This window comes from Lepisosteus oculatus, chromosome 3, assembly GCF_040954835.1.
Source record: "Lepisosteus oculatus isolate fLepOcu1 chromosome 3, fLepOcu1.hap2, whole genome shotgun sequence".
Classification (NCBI taxonomy): domain Eukaryota; kingdom Metazoa; phylum Chordata; class Actinopteri; order Semionotiformes; family Lepisosteidae; genus Lepisosteus; species Lepisosteus oculatus.
The window spans coordinates 53,236,308-53,254,241 of NC_090698.1; the positions used below are offsets into that span (position 1 = coordinate 53,236,308).

At 34.9% G+C, this 17,934-nt stretch overlaps 1 protein-coding gene across 2 annotated transcripts in view; it reads right to left on the reverse strand.

The window, feature by feature from the left end:
• LOC102697724 (tumor necrosis factor alpha-induced protein 8) overlaps nucleotides 1-17,934 on the reverse strand; it is a 38,245-nt gene continuing 20,311 nt past the window's right edge. Inside the window, exons 1-2 of one of the 2 annotated variants that reach the window (XM_006626852.3) lie at nucleotides 13,779-14,028; nucleotides 1-1,710 (exon numbers count right to left, since the gene is read on the reverse strand). In XM_006626852.3, coding sequence (XP_006626915.2) covers nucleotides 1,145-1,710; nucleotides 13,779-13,800 — 588 coding nt within the window. In that variant the 5' untranslated portion in view covers nucleotides 13,801-14,028 and the 3' untranslated portion in view covers nucleotides 1-1,144. Of the gene's footprint in view, nucleotides 1,711-13,778; nucleotides 14,029-17,934 lie in introns of those variants that run through there. The other variant, XM_015367393.2, reaches the window with a different exon arrangement.

Below are 17,934 nucleotides of genomic sequence, written 5' to 3' on the forward strand. Positions count from 1 at the left end.
AACCTTTCTGTATGCACAATATTTATTGATGTTATTAACTTTGAAGGGAAGACATTTAAAAAAACGTTCACAGCAAATTGCCACATAACAGGTCAAACTAAAATTCCTACTTGAACACACCACATTTAATAGCTTGTAACATAAAAATATATGTTTGTTTTCTTTGAAAGCAAAGTATGTGGTTGTACACATTTGAACATTTGGATATATTGCATTTGAGATGAATCAAACTTGGTAAAAAAAAAGCTTGGTTGGCACAGTATTCAACTTCTGGGCTTTTTATTGCAATATACAGTATATTTTCCACATTCAATAGACACATTTCAAGTTTTGGTTCCCAAGTACTTTTAAAGTAGATGCATTTTTTAAAAAACTCTTTCATAAATATATATGTCTGTAAGAATAAAATACAATTTTAACTTATTTGGAATCAAAATTATTTCAACACAGCAGATGTAAAATAACTCACAAGAGACATGTCAAGCAGGCAACCCTGAACTCTGCTGCACAGATAGGTTCATTCATTTTTGGTTCTTCCTCATTCTATCAGTCCTTTTAATTAGTGGTCTTCACTCCTGGTCCCAAAGAGCCACAGCCCTGCAGGTGTGTCAGTCAAAGTAACTCCTCAATGAAGCTAAACAAAACTGGAAGACTTTTCCTTTAAACCCATTACATGAATGAAAACCAGACCTGTGACTCTCCAGGACCCAGAGTATCAGTACACTACTATACAGAACCACATATAAGACAGTATGGTACATATACATCCCACCTATTTTCATTTCACTTACTTTGGTTCTTAAGCTTTAAAGTATATCATGTTTTAAAAGAATATTTGCAGGACTTCATGCCCCTTAATATTTCCTAATACCAAGCAATTATTCTAATCCTCCGTCCACTAATTTCGCTTGGTCTGCGTAACATAATAAAAATACAATTTTTCTCCTCAACACAGCACTGCACAGCAAAGTGGCATTTTAGTTTGTATTTAAGAACCCATGCATGAGCATGTATTCTTAGATACATAAATGGTCAATGTTCTTATGCACTGAATATGTTATCATCTTCTGCTAGTGTCCCTTATTTCTTCACATGTCAACCCTGTTCCTCGCCAAAGAAAGTTCTCTGGACACGCAACAAGTACTCAGATGTTTCCATCATCTAGCATTTTGTTGATTCCATCACAGAGCTTTTCCAAATGGGGTTTGTAAGGTCCAAAGGGATTGTACAAAGCAGCAAGAAATTCGCAATCTGAAAAGTGATCAAACACATTGTTGACACGTCCATGGGATTTTGTCGTTAGGTGCCGGTTGATAATTTGGTGAAGTAACTCCCTGCATTCATTCAACAGTTTGGAGAGGACGTTGCGGTCAAAAGTGAAGTCAACCTGATGGAAACTGATGACAGTCATGGCTAATGTGTGGACTTTTTTCTTCAGCTTTTCCATCAATGCAATCTCCTCTTCATTGAACTGGTTGTTCCTGAACAACACTGCAAGCTTTATGACTATCTTGATGATGTTTTTGGTGATCTTCTCAGCATCCTTCTTGTTCTGTGTGTACTCCTTTGTCACTCGGTAGAGCTCGTCCAGGACCTCACTGGTGACGTCATCTATCAGGATTGTGGCAATAGATTTGGAAGCCATTTTACCCAGGATCTTCTTTTGAGCCTGAACGGCCAAGCTCTTTGAGTTGAAGACATCCGTGGCCACTGAAAGATAAAAAAAAGGAGTAAATACATGTGCCTTTCATTAATTTCAAATGACATTATGTGATTATCTAATATGCTGTTCAAAACATATTGCACACTAAGCAGGATAAAACAAGAAAAAAATGTTAAAATATTCCCCTTGTTTTGAGGATGTCCTAAATCTCTCCAAAACTGTCCAAATATGTAAATGCAAACCAGAGGCATTTAAAGACATATTTTGTTAGATCGTATGCCATGTTGCTCATATATTGTGAAAAAACATTAAACAAAGGGAATACCAGTTTTTTTTTTATTGAACATACCTTTTCTTTCTAGGAATTTATGAAATAATGAGCTATACATTACAATTAATTTTGCAACTAGACATTCTGGTATATTCAATCACTTTTCATTTTACTTCACAGTAACAACAACTGCAATAATAATGATGATAATGACAATAGCAGCAGGAACATGAACATCTGTAATCCAGGTTCCATTCTTTCAGGTGTCTGTCTGGTATTGTGGCATTTTCACTTTAAACCTCTATGTGAACAAAACCCGCTAATGAGAAAAACACTTGCTGTTTCTTGGCCTAATAAGATGAGCACATATTTAGTCGCTTTTAAATTTATAGACACAAATGTTTGTCTAAAACACTTTAGATTAAATAATCTGTAATATTACATTTATACTAAATTACGTGTGTGGAAAAATTGCAGTTTATTTCCAAAGAATCTCCACCTTAAATGTGTTTAAAGTTTAAGTTTTACAGTCTCAAGGTTAGGGAGAAGCATGCAGGACCCCATTGTTTGTGTAACCAAAATATTTAGATCATTATTATAGAAAAATAGTTATGTAGTGACACACAGCAGGGGCATGGTTATGGTTATATTCATACCGTAAATATTTTAAAAAATAATCTGCATATTTGTTTTCTAATGTGAAACAATCAAGCATTTTAAACAACTAAAAACAACAAGCACGCTTTAGATAGAAGCATCTACATCTAGTTAAAGGCTTTTGTTATTTATAATCTGCATTGTTTAGGCACAGGATACTGCAGCCTCACCCTGAGAGGGCAGTATTGCATACAATTTTCAGAATTTAGTTCTTCCTCTATTCAATAAAAGCCACATGGACAATGAATACTTTATGCTCTGTCTTTTCATGTTCACAGATTCTTGCACTCCCAGAGTTCAGGAAAGAGAAGAAGCAGCACTTTGACTCCCTGAAAAACGATGGTTTAAAACCCATTGCCCCTCATCTGTGCCTAAAAACCCAAATTCTGAAAATGTTACATTCACAACATAGATTTCAATTATGGATTGGCATAAATAACACAATTTTAGTCTATCATACAACCATGTATTATACAATCTGGAAAGAACATAAACAGGCAAAACATACAACTAACTCAAATGAGACAAAAATCATAAACACAGTTCCAAAGTTAACTGTGTAAGGTTGAAAAAACAATCTTGGGTTGAAAAAATTACTAATCATTAGAACAGATGAAAACTTGTGATATTTTTGTGTCTCCAGTAGAAATTGTTTATATAAAAATATATATTAAAAAAAACAGAAAACAGAAATATCAGCTTCTGTATAAGATTAGAGGTACAGATGTATAGGTTTAAGATGTACAACAAGGTAAATTGATGACTGATGTTACAGTCCCCATTACATTACACTAGGCCTTAATGCAAGTCACAAAGTCAGAATATATTTCATGTGTAATTTGATAGTACATTTTCTTTCATAAATGGTTCACTTTTCTGAATTTTCTTTTGTGTTTTAGAAAAGTTCACATAGATATGATTGTAAGATAAGGATTGGAGAAATATAAAGCCTTGCATTTCTGTGACATCAGATGTCACATGTAACTTTTTCTACAGGCAAAGCTGAATACTGTATGTCCTCTGTAGGCATCAAACATTGCCTTTGAATCTTTAAAATGGCGCACAAGTTTGTGGAAAAATAAACAAGTAGTAACCATATTGCTTTTAATAGAGAAGATGATTTGTATAAGTGTTAAAGCCTTTATCATTCCTTCTGGCTTCATAGAGCCATAACAAATGTGTTATTTTTTTCATGAGATTAATGTGAATAAATACAATATATGTTTTATTTTTGCATTCACGCATAACTTGCAAAATGAGTGCTTTATGCATCTTACCAAATACCGCACACTTGTTGTTTGTTAAGCTGTGACCTATTAAGATCATCAAACACTTTGTATTATCGATGCTTTACTAAGCCTTTGCTGCACCATCTTGACTTTTGGCTATTATTGGGGTGTTCTGACTATCCAAACTTATGAATTTTCTGAATGAAATCTGAAATTATTCTTCAACATGTAAAATGAGTGTTCAGTTGGATTTAAATCTGGAGACCGACTTGGCCAGTCTGAAGAACTCCTTAGTTGAACAGTTCATATGTTTTGGGTCATTGTAATGTATGGTAAAGCATCACCCATTAACTAATTTTCTTTTAAAGCAAAGAAACGTATGCATATCCAGGCCATGACATTACCTCCAACATGCTTCATGGATGAGGTGATGTTCTTAAGAGCATCTGCAGTTACTTTCTTTTTCCATACTTTGACATTTTCATCACTTCAGTAAAAGTGATGAAAAAATATTACGGTTCTATTATGCTTCATATTATACTTCTGAGAAGATCTAATCTAGCTTTTTTTCTGCTGTTGATGAAAGGTTTATTCCTTTCTCTAGCCTTTGTAATTCTACTGTCTTCTGCAAACTGTGGCATTTTAATACAGAACTCTCACCCCTGCACTGATAATTGTGTTAATGAAAACCAGCAGGAATATTGATTGTTCAAGATTATGGTCTATAAACACTGCACTAGGTTTAAAGTTCTTTTTTCGAAAATCAGATTCACTAATTAAATAATAGGTTGTTAATTGAATTAACAAACATCGATAGCTTAGGTTAAACACATTTCATTTTCATTGTTCATCATGAGAACCTAGAAATTTAGGGTAATTAATAACTATTTTTTTCACCAAAAGATGGAGTGCAAAAAACAGGAACAGAGTAGGAAGGCTAGGATGTGGTCTAACAGACATGTAGTCTGCAATGAAATCATGACTGCTTAATGCATGGTTCAAGGACAAGGAAGTGAATACCCCATGCACAGTGAGGACCCACGGTAATCAAGGGGTTAAGAATGATCTGGGGTGAAGGAGGGATGCAGAAAGACCCATGAAATGAGGAGAGAAAATCCATGACAAAGTCAAACCTCTTTCACTGAATTCATGTCTTTGTCTATTTGTATAATAAACATTGTTCATTTCAATTAATCTGTATCATGCTTCAACGGTTTTCTCTATCCACAGCTTTCATTATAAAAATGTCATTGGCTGTAGTACATACAATGTGTGAATCACAAACATGAACTAGATGACTTTTATAAAGTTATCACATTTGTCATTCACACATAATATTCTATAATATTGCATATATAAAGATGTAGGTAAACTTGAGGGGATTTCTCCAAGATCCATTTTGCTAATCAGCCAAAAGTCAGTCATTTAAATGTCATCGGGTAGGGGGCAAGATTAAAATAGATTTTTTTTAAGTAAGCACTTCAGTTCTAGTAAAATAAGCATAAAATATTTTAAACACTGTTAAATGAAAATTGGCCTTAAAATCTAAATCTAGTGAAGGAATCATAACCTTTGAATATTTCCTAATAAGTATCATAGTTTTCCCTCTGAATGAAAAATCAGACACAACTGTTCATTTGTCTTCAACAGACACTGTAAAGGGAGTATAAAGAACAAACAGTACTAATCTATTAATATTTCATAGAGATATAATTACCAGACTTCCTCAAACAGAAGTCAGACATAGAAAGCACCAAAGCTTTGTCTTAACACACTTGTCTAAGCTGTAGGACAAGGAAGTGAATACCCCATGCACAGTGAGGACCTACGGTAATCAAGGGGTTAAGAATGATCTGGGGTGAAGGAGGGATGCAGAAAGACCCATGAAATGAGGAGAGAAAATCCATGACAAAGTCAAACCTCTTTCACTGAATTCATGTCTTTGTCTATTTGTATAATAAACATTATTCTAAAAGTTTTTTTTCATGTAACTAAAACTTTTAATAATATAGAATCTAAATCTACAAATATATTAATATTTTAGTGAAAGCTAAAAGCATTTCTTTTGGATTTTTTGACAGGCTTTCTGAAAGATTCTGTAGCATTAAAAGTTACTTAAACACATGACACAAAAACATAACTTAAAGCCACTTTAGCATTACTAAGATATTTAGATTATATACTACCTCTGCCTTGTAAAGAATATTTGCATGCACATTTACTTCTCTCTTTAGATCAGTGCTTTTTTTCGGTTTTTGGTTAATTACGTTTTTTCTTTAAAGGACTTCAATATTTTAAAACTCATGAAATCATTAGCTTTATTACCACATTCTCAGTGTGTTCCAATATGTGCCCTATTCTTTGCCTTTCTTTTCTTATTGCACACTTACATATAGTATGGGCAACTATGCAGAGAAAACATTTTATTGCAAAAGTATGTACTGACGATAAATAAGTACATATTTTTATATGAACTGAATGAGAGCTGGTAAGGAATACGTTTACTTCAGACAAACTTTCTTCAGACTGCATTTTTTCCAGTGTAATGAAATATGGTAGTTTTTCTCAAATCCTTCAAATATGAATCACTGACTTTGTATGAACCTGCCTTCCTCACCTACATCTCACATCTGAACTGGACACTGTATGAGCACTGGGAATTTGGCAAGATCAAGTTAACATTTTCTGTATAACAATGACTTATTATTATACTTATTATTTTCACTATCCATACAATAAAATGTCTTCTGTGTGGATAAATTATTTATTCATAATTATTTACAAATAATTTTCTAAAGCCCAAGAAAGGTCAAAACCAAGCAACATATTAATGAAGGATCTATCACATTAGATCACATTCCAACTCATTTGCATCATTTATGGAGACTGCACCTCAGAAAACTTCAGACAGAACCCAAAGGCAATAAACATTCAAATGCTCTATCAGTTGCTTCCTCTGTCTGAAAAAAGAGATCCTTACTGTAACAGAACCAAGCAGACTGTTAATGTCACAGCAAAAGATATACATGAAGGCCTACACATGTTGTTGTGCTTACGGCACAGTTACTATAAAAACTACAACTAATGATAATTAATAAGACACTAGTTTTAGCAGGTATTTTATCTATTTTTGCTAAAACGTAAAGTGGAAAATGCTTGACATTTTCCTTGAACGAACTTTCTTAAAAAAACAGCAATTCCTCACCAAAAAACGTACATCTTAAAAAAATGATCAACACCAAGACTTGGAGAAACAGTGGAGCTTTGTTTTTAGCATAAGGATTTCCAATCATGTGGAAAACCAAGAACAAAAGGCCCTTTTCAGCAATAAGTGAATAAAAATAAACCTCTAGAGCATAGACTCCTATGCATCTGACTGCATGGTAATAAAAAAACAAGTGCAAAGGACACACAATTTGAAAAGACCTTTAATATAAGCTTGTTACATTTTGAAAACAACTGAAGGGAAATCAGCCTCTGCAAAAAAAAAGGAAACAATGTTTGAAAAAGTGGAATGTGGGGAATTTTTACAAAACACAGTATTGAGTGTGTATATGTGTACAAAGCCCTAATTTGTACCCATACACACTGCTAAAGTTCTTTTGATGTCCTATCGTAATTACGTATGACTGCAGACCCCAGAACAGGAAGGCTTTTATAGACATAATCATAAACCTCTTTCACGGCCATGGTATGTTAACACCTGTTTTGTTCCTCATTAAAAAAAAAACACATTTTCATTGTGGCACCGGAATCTAATAAGACAATTATTTTAAGAGTTACTGTTCCTTTGCTATATATAGCACTTTCGTGTTTAAAGTGTAGTTTTCAAAAATGGGATGCTAAACCTAACGTATCCTAAACACATTATGTATACCACTCTTTGTATTCTTAATAGAGTACCTGACATTTCCAAAAGAGACTGATTTTTAAAAATTGTTATAATGCTTTAATCTCTTGTTACCGCTACAAGCTTTACTCAGTGAAATGTGAATTCCACCAGGTCATAAACCAGTCTAGAGCTGGGCTACTCCAATACTAACATCATTAAAAGTGATATTTCAAACCGCAAGATACAAGTCTTTCAGTTTGTTTCATGGTCTTGGTGATTGAAATAAAACATTCACTCTTCTCAACCTACTTAAAATGTTCTTCCCCAACTTTAAAGATAGTGATTTTGTTCCAGTACAGTTTAAACATAAATCTACTTTCTACTCAGCCCCATACGCTGCACTGGTCATTGTACAGACAGGCACCTAAAGATATCTACTCTTAGAAAACAAATGAACTAAGACATCCTGTGCCCTTCATCGCTGAGACTAGCTATGGATTGAACCTCATATCTTTGTGGTATCACCAAGTTGTATACAGTATGCTTACAACTTGAGCTACTCTGTCCTATATTACTGCTCAAGCATAATTTTACTTTTTTACAATCATTACTTAAAAAGTATAGCAAACATTGCTAATCATTGTTAATCAAAACTTTCTGAGAGCTTGACATTTCCTGAGTTTGCCTCTTAAAAAAATATACCGCACTTTGCTTAGTCTGTGCATTATTTAAATTTATGAAATATTTGAGTACTATTCAATGAACAAATGGGAAATTACTAACTTCAGAGACACTGCAACACAACATTAGGATAAAATAGAATACTTGTTGGTACTTTTATTCTTTTTGTTATACATTAGAATAAAAACATTTTCAAATATATTTTATTAAAAACCAGTCATATTGTTAAAAAATAAACTAATTCTATAAAAAAATTACTTTCATTTATACTGATAGAAAAATACATAAGTCTACAATTAAGTATTCAATGCATGTACATTTTTTTTGGAAGACTTAAGAAACTGGACTGCAATTTCAAATAACAGTTTTACAAGTGCAGACAAAGTTTATTGCAGGACCCATGACAGTAAGACAAAAAAATAGAAGTGATTGTTTCTCTTTTCCACATATTTATATAGACAGATGGAAAAAAACAGCACAAGTTCCTCTTTGTTCTGTCAGTAAGACTGAACATCTGTGGCTATATAAGAAAGTAACCTAAATTTGTCAAGTTATGTCTCTTGCCAAAGAGGTTGTGAGATCTTCATGTACCACAGCCTAAAAACATCCTGTATGAAAGTAAAAATGTATACCCTTGCCTGACATTTTAATTCAAATGCTCAGCTTTCGACTTAAGTCATGTTTATATTAAGTTCCTTTACAAGACAGCAGCACAATTCACACACAATATTCTACACATTTACCTGTGTAAAAAATGAATACAATTAAGTCTGAAGCACTCTTGCATTGCCCCCAGTACAAACTTTTAAATTTTAAAAAAGTAATTTGCTTCTTTTACATTCCTATACTCTCATTCCCAGCACCCACTCTGTGTTTTTGGCAGATATTACTCATACTGCAGCAAAGCAGGGGCCAACAGGTGGCAATACAGAACTGCAAGGCTGAATGTGTGGTACAACCATTATATGACATTACATAGGAAAAATAAAACATTGCATAAATAACACTGGACAGATAAAACTGCACTGAAAAACTCAGCAAAATGTACTTGTTGGACTCAAAAGACACTATTTTATAAGGAAAATACAATGCAGGAAGTAATCTTACAAGAAAAGTATTTTCGAGGCAAAGCAAGGGTGGAAAGAGTGTCTGCAAATTAGAAGGGATCTGTGACTAATGTAAATTCAAAGTTCTAAGAAGGTAATTATGTGCATTTTACAGGTAATGCTTGTGCTTTCTAACTTTTTGTTTTTTATTCAATCCTGCAAGAAGTGCACTTCCAATCTATCTTGTCCCCCTGGTAAACACATTATGTATCAAAAGTGTGCTTGTTATTGTTCTTCCATTTTCTTCTCTAGTCATGCTGATGCTGTCCTTGCATATTACCTGCATGCTCCACCCCTTTTTAGCCACTGAGCAGATTTAGGTAAATTACAGGGTCACCCATTTACAAGACGGAACAAGATTCGCTGAGCACAAAACAAGAGCAGAAAGGGAACCCTCACACAGCTCTACCAAGGTAAAAGAAGAGTTACAAGACGTAGAAGAGTTTTTTGGCTTATCATATTAAAGTTATAAGATGGCACAGGGCGATGGACACAGGTTATTCAATTCAAGCTTTATTATACCCTCAGGGGACACTTGTCCAATACAACAAAAACATCACAAAGAACAGAGTACGCTGAAACGGTGCTTCAGAAGAAAATAATTATTTTGCTTTGTTTGAGAGTGAGATTAAAGAGAGAAGAAAATATTTCCTGAGTTACACTATGGGACACGTACTGTAGGTGTCTCCCAGATGAGAGAAGTATAACTTCACAGTGGAGCGGATGTGCCACACACTCCATATAGCCCTTATTTTACAACCCTGCTTTGTAGAGGACATTTAGGCTAATCTGATTTGCTATACTGATTTTGTTGCTTGTCTTCACTAATTTTCACAACCTATTACAACTCATGGTACTGATGTTCCCAAACCAACAAGTAAGACAGTTATAGGAAACAGGTCACTGACATAAAACTCTATGTTTTGAATGTTTAACTTCGCCATATGACCTTATTCATCTGGGCTCGGAACCTGAATACAATGCAATTCAGTTTCCATACGTTTGTGGTGTAGACAGGGAAAGGGTTAGAGCTGATTGAGCAGAGTTTTAAAATTGTACCATGCCACATGAAATTAGCAAGAAAAGCAGAAGTCTCAATAGAATTGCACACAAAGTATCACACTGATTAAGAAATATCCGATGATCAGTTAAATGTTACAAAAAAATAGATTTGCCATTTTTTGCATATGCAAAAAATTGTGTTGTGATAGTTGTTTAAGACTATGGTTATGTACAGTATTTTCTATATACAGAACAGCCTATAAAGCACATAAGCTTTAAATACAACGCACAATACTTCTTGAACATGATTCATCCATTTTCTAACGACTGCTTCCAATTCAGGGTTGCGGGGGAGCAGGAGCCTATGCTGGCAGGGTACGCAACGCCACTACATCGTAGGGCAAACGGAGAAAAACACAAACACACACACAGAGCCAATTTTCCCAGAAGCAAATTAACCTACCAGCATGTTTTTGGACTGAGAGATGAAACCAGCACTCCTGGAGGAAACCCATATGAATGCTGGGAGAACACACAACCACCCCAGGTATGGAACTGAACCCAGGTCCCCAGTGCTAATGACTGCAGCACCATGCCATCATTCTTGAATAGGATATAAATCTTAAATCTAGGGGATGTTGGCACATACAGTATATATATATATGCCATTGCAAAAAAACTGTTGAGAACTGAAAAACAGATATTATATTTTTAAAACCATTGTGACCTTTACATTTAGTGTAATTCTTTACTATATAATTCAAAACTATTTATTTACGAATTCTCTCATACAAGATTTCAAGTATATAGTGGACAGGCTTTCCTGGTTCTTCATGGAAGAGCAATTCATGGCACAGTTCTGTGTTGACTCTTGGAAGGTTTACATGATTGTACATGTCTGTAGTTGAACTAGTACTGCCTTAACATCTAACTATGCTCATAATTTGTATGCTGACCTTCATCCCTTCTGCTCTGGCGCGGCAACCCTTAATCATCTCCTTAAAACTAAAGAAATCCCACAGCTACAGGTTTTCTACATGCAATAGTGCAAGGTGCATCCTTTATCAAATGGTCAGTATTAGAGTATTTTTTACATGACTGTAAAGAGAATCACCATGGTTTAAAACATAACTTCCAAGTAGGAAATGGCAATGTAGTTTAAACAAACAGGAAACAGCAAATTTGCATCTTGCAATGCTAAAACAAATATAATGTGTTAATGCTAAAATACACTATATTTCAAACTAAATAGGATTGATATAAGTGGAGTAAAAGAACTTTCCCATTTTCACTTGTTTACCACGTAAGTTTGTTTCTTAGTATGCCATAGACAGGATCACTTTTATCTTAATTTTACTTTACATTTGGATGTTTACTGGAGTTCAAGGATACAAGACAACAAACATATCTCTTTCAGTACGGAAAGAGAACATAATAAAACTTTCTTTAACTGAAAAAAGAAACACCACAAATTTAGACAAACAGAAATAAACAGTAAATTACTCAGACAGTCCTTGTCCAAGCGTTAGTAAAGCTCTAAACCTACACTATATCAGTATTGTAAAAAAGAATATTTATTCATTTCACTTAGTCACTTGTTTTCCTGTGGCACCTAAGACACGTGTACATGCTTCAAGGGATAACAAAGGTCTAATGTCAAAAGGCTTGTACAAATAATTAAGTCAATTAAAATAAATAGTTTAATTTAATCATTCAATTTACAAAAGGACCTTTGACATTGTTATGAGAACAGATTTTGAATGATTTTCCTTCAGTCAGGCATTTTGTTCTCTTCGTTAAGAGATAAAAAGAGATTTCATCTTTTATTTCAATTGCAAGATCAGGAACATATTATCTCTTCAGCATTTTTTTTTTTGCTGTGGAGACCATATGGAGATGTCAAGTCCTGCTCTGTTTCAGACACATTTACTCATGACCTGACAGCATCTGCATACCTTTAGAATAAACTTGGACACTGAATGCAATATCATCTCCTGTTAAAACAACAAACAGAGCCTTTTCCTGGCAAAAGTGGAACAGGATACCTTAAGGGATTACATTATACACTTATTCCATAAATAAACAGTGGTGCCTATGTTATTTCTACTTAAAAACCCATCGCACTCCACAAATGTCTTAATTGAGAGTCACTGGAGATCAAAATATATCATCTCAGTACATTTACATGTATATGATCTTTTACAGTTATAAAATGAATTGTCCAATCTCAAAAACACAGTAAATTTTAATATTGGCCAGTAATTTAATAAACAAGCAAATGGGAGTACTTAGGTTCATAGAGCTTGCGTAAACAGGTCATGAAATAATGGAATAAAGGTAAAGTTTACTTTACAGTATGCAATCCCCTTCAGAAATAATGTTTATCAGAAAGGCAAAAAGAAAAGTGTAACCAAAATATGCTAGGTGTGATATAAAATAAAACTAGCAAGACACAATAAGTATTACTTTGGTGACAATTTTGTCCCCACAGATCATTATTTGTAAAATATTAATTGACTGCAATATACTGTATGTGTAAGGCACTGGCATGTTGAAATAGATGCAAGATATAAGAAAATTTTGAAAATCTATGTAAAAGTAACACACAGAGTGTAGCAGTTGTAAAAAGATCATCTGTTTATTTTAAAGCGATTTAAATTTAAAGGATATTTATCTACTTTTGCCAATAAAAGCTTTTTACCGGACTGCAGTAGCTTAGCCCAGATACTATAGATCTTGTGTAGCTATATCTGGAAAAAGGTTTTGCAACAGGCTATACTGATGAGCAATAGTGATTCTTAAACTGCAGAGCTACTTCCTCAGACTGCACAAGGTTCTTCCCATTTTTAGAAGCGTTCCGTTTCCCTTGAATTCCCCCTCAGTCCTAATGCTTCCACAAACACAAGCAATCAACTCCTTTTTACTTACTACCATTTTTCCACAGTGTAGTAATTTGCTATGCTCAATCATTTCAAATTGGTACCAGATACAATTGACGCGGACTAACTAAATGTTAGTTCTTTCAAGCAAAGCATAAGATGAAGACTACATTAATGCTGAGTATTATCAATAAATCTCTATCAGGATTAACCTAATTCTTGCACATTTTATTCATAATGAAAGCTGAGTATTCATCGTGAATAAGGTTCCAACTATGAATCCCATGAAATTCTGTAAAGTACTCAAATGTTACTTTTCCACTCTTTAGGTACAATCAAAACAAGTCACTCATATAATTTTCCCATGGAAAATGATCCTTCTTGCACAAGGAGTCATTAACATTCCTTTCAGTAACCAAATAATCCATTTCTTTCAGGTTGATCTTAGAAAAACATACCTTCTCCTGCTTCGCAGCTCATACTTGTGGAAGAACTCAGAGGATACTGCAATGTACTGTAGATGATGTACACTTAAAGCAGAAGCATACAACTTCCCCAAAATAAAAAATAAAGAGGAGATTAAAAGGTTCTCTGAAGTCAGCAGATTAAAAATTCAGTATGCAGAAAGTGATTTCACCTCCTCTAAACACAACATACAGCCAACTGTCTGAAGTGCAGTCTGCCTTTCTCACATGCAAACGGCAAACAGATCCTATTTCTTTATCCTTCTGTAACTCTGGCTCCTGCGCAGGGTGGAGTTAATTTGCCAGCACATGCCTTTTTTCTTCAGTAAGTCATCAGATTGAAAGTAACGTCTTAAGGAGAACAGCAAGGAGGCTCAGCGGGCTTTGCCTTCCATTACAGTCAGCACAAAGCCTTTTCGACAGAGTAAGGAAATACATTAAATGGTTTCTTTTAAATTGCACTTCTCAGCAGCACTAATTAACCAGTTATCTGGCAATAGAGTGGCACCTGCCAATTTGAAATTTTCCAGGGTGTTTCCAAACTCTCTTAAGGCATCGAAAAAAGATGTGGTGGTATTTACTGCTATTTTCCTAGTTTAATAAGAGGAACCATGATACAAAATATATGTGTCTGTTAATACAGACAAGAAAACTAAAGTCTCTATTTCATCATAAACAATGTCATGGAGAGAAACCCTTTGTCCAATGACAAAATTCAATGAAGGTCTGGTAAATTTTCTTTTTTTCACTCAAGTGCATATTATTAAAATATTTCTGGATGTTCTCCCTGTCTTCACATGGGTTTCCTCCAGGTGATCTGGTTTTAACAGTTTTTCACAGTTCGAAAACATACTGCTAGGTTAACTGGCTTCTGGGAAAATTGTCATTTGTGTGTGTGGGCTTGTTGGTGTTTGTGTCCGTCTGCCCTCCAATGGACCTGTGTCCCATCCAGGGTGTAACATGCCTTGAGCCCGCTGCTTGCTGGGCTAGGCTCTGGATCCGCCATGACCCTGAAATGGAAAAAGTGGCTGGAAAATGGATGAATAGTTTAAATGACTTTGCCTTCACTTTGATTAAAATTGATGATGATGATGATGATGACGACGAGATGATTTCGCCTGAATGTAAGGGTAATCTGAATGCAATCCCTTGTGAAAATCGAAAAAGAAAAACACAGATAGGAACCAATATGCCACGCTTATGAAGAGAATAATGTCTGTAAGCCCTTAATATGGTGGAACAACACCTCAGCTCGCAGCACACTACAACAATAATCCAGCAGCAGAGTCAAGTCCTCTTTGTGATGAATCAAGGTTTGTACAGAATGTTTTGGTATTGAACTTATGGGCAATAGCTTGTTCTGCAGATGCACAGAATGACGCACTATTTTTTCTGGATGACAGACAAATCAATGGGAAATGTCAAGTGTTGGAGGGAAAAGGGAAAGAGCTTTGGCAAAAGGTTATGAACAGTGCTACGGTAAATATAAGACTGATCAATAAATATTTTAATGACATAAATTAAATCAGTCAAGACAGTGCTAACAGAATAGTTTTTATACACAGCCCCTCAAACAATTTAAGACGTCTTCATTTAAGATACAAAATTCTTATCAGCACACTGATTAAAAACAAAGTCTGAAGAAAGAGCAGCGTACGCAAGGGGAATAAAAAAAATACTCGTTCATATGTAATTTATTCCATTGATAATTATAGCTTTGTAATGACTGAGACTGACCAAAACGAAACTCTGTCAAAATCCCATATTTGGTATGGACTGTTGTCAGATTTACACTTTGTATGTCGTGCCTATTCTAGTCGGAACAGCCAGTAAATTTAATGGCATATTACCATAGTGTCAACAATATGGCAGAACCTACTGTACTCTATTCCGATACTGTGGTGGAGTAGGACCTACGCACACTAAAGACCTGTTAGTCGGGTCTTTGAACCGTTTACCCTTTACTGTATATTCCTAAACAGAGCATATCTCTACAGAGAACAGCGGGGCCAGGGTTCAGGCTGAACCAATCCTGATGTGATAAAATGACTTGACTTTCCCACACTAATCTGATTAGTAACCCACTTTGCCTACCTTCCTTCAGCCTGAACTGGCAGCTGAAGTTACTCCATCCACCACAGAGCTCCCATCTCCTTTCCTAGAGGAAACTGGCACCTCCGAGAGTGAACCTAGAGTAGCTAAAGTAAAGCTAAGAGTAGTCTGTCGGGAGAGCGAGCTCTGCTAACCCCCTCGTACATCTAGAATAAACCAATATCCACTGGGAAATACATTGACAATATAACTGTATATTACTTATTACACTCTAAGTCAAAACACGTGTGCTGAATTTCACTATGCACTTTGGTACCATCTTTTAAAACTGGTCTTATCAAGAGACTGTTCTCACTGAGACACGCCTTCTTCTGTGTTCTCTGTTTAAACATGACTGGAACTGACTGCATCAGATTCTCTGTTGCACCTGAATGGCTATGCTCCTTTTCTCTCTAAACTGCTTATAAGCCACCCTCCAGCAGCTTAAATGAGAACCACTGTTCAGAGAGACAGCTATTGCAAAAACACATTGGGCTGTTCTTAATATCTGCATGCAATGCATATTTGATTCAGAAAATAATCTGCAGAAGCCCAGAAAATATTTCATTTAGATGCAGAAAAAAAAGAGCAGATTAAAGGTGATGTAGGCAAAATGGCACAACAGAGGTCAGCTTTTCTCACCCTGCAGTTCATTTGCATTGAACAATTACTGTTGCAAAAACATTACCTTAAATGTATTGTGACTTTTTCTGTTACTCTTTCTGTGTTTGCTTCATTCCAGTTACTTCTGACTTAACAAACTCTCTTACTCTGACAACATGAAACATTTAATTGTAAACAACTACTACTGTCAGACAACTGGGTACTGTCAGCTACTAAGTTAACACCCTTAAATTACTTAGCCTGCTAGTTGACACTAGTTGAAATCTGACATATACACAAAAAAACAGTAATATGTACTCAACTGCAGGTGTGTAATCAATAGGAGGGTCACTTGATAAACACTTCTGTTTGTTATGTTAATCGATCAAAAACATTATGCAGTAGCATTTTCCCCCACTCTACTGTCAAAAATCCATTACTTAAAGTACACACACCAGAAATAGGGAAAACATAAAATAAATTATTCACAACAAGCAATGTAAATAAATGCCTTAAAATGCTGCACATACTGTATCTCAGCTGATACAGCATGTGTCTACTTTCAGAAATTGAGCATATTGCTGGAATTGCTCCTTGTATGCCCAGCAATATCAACAAAAAAATCTACCCCCAAGCCTTCGGTTTCTTGTAAAACTGTCAGTTTTTGTTGTTTTTATTGTTCTTTACCAGAAGAAATGAAAGAAGCAAAATAGTTTAAACATTATTTTAAGCATAATATTAAAGTACTATAACAGTATACATTATTATATTAATTCAGGTGGGTAGCTGCGTCAGCATGCATAGGCTGCAGAGGAACAAGTAATAGGTTTATTCCAGGCTGAAAAGAGAAGAAAGAAAACACAATGTTTCTGCCGTGGAGCCTTCTTCAATGGTCACTTGCATTCAGCCTTCACCTGTCACCTGCCACCAGCCTTCTTGACACCTGAAGAAGGCTCCATGCCTTTTTTTAGCATGGAATAAACCTGTTACTTCTTCCTTATTATATAAATGTCAACCGAAGAAGGCTCCACAGATGAAACGGAACGTTGTGTTTTTCCAATAATTATTATATTAATGTGTATCAAATGAATGATAGGCTGAATGAACTAAACCTTTTTACCTTTGAACAGAGAAAACTATGATGGGACCTGATCCAAGTATTCAAAATCCTCACTGAAAAAGTCAACACAGATTCTTCATAACCAACAGTGAAATGGTGAAAAACAAACCAAATACCACATGTATAAACTATGTGTCTGTCTGGTTAAAATTAATGCACTAGTCACTCACATACTGTAATACCGACACATATTAAGACAAGGATAAACAGATAAAAAATCTTATGTACTGTAATTATGACTCATTTACCATAATGCTGACTTTTTCAAGACAGGAAATATAGAAGCAGTACTGTTGGTTAAAATGAAACATTATGACAATGAACTAGATACCTATC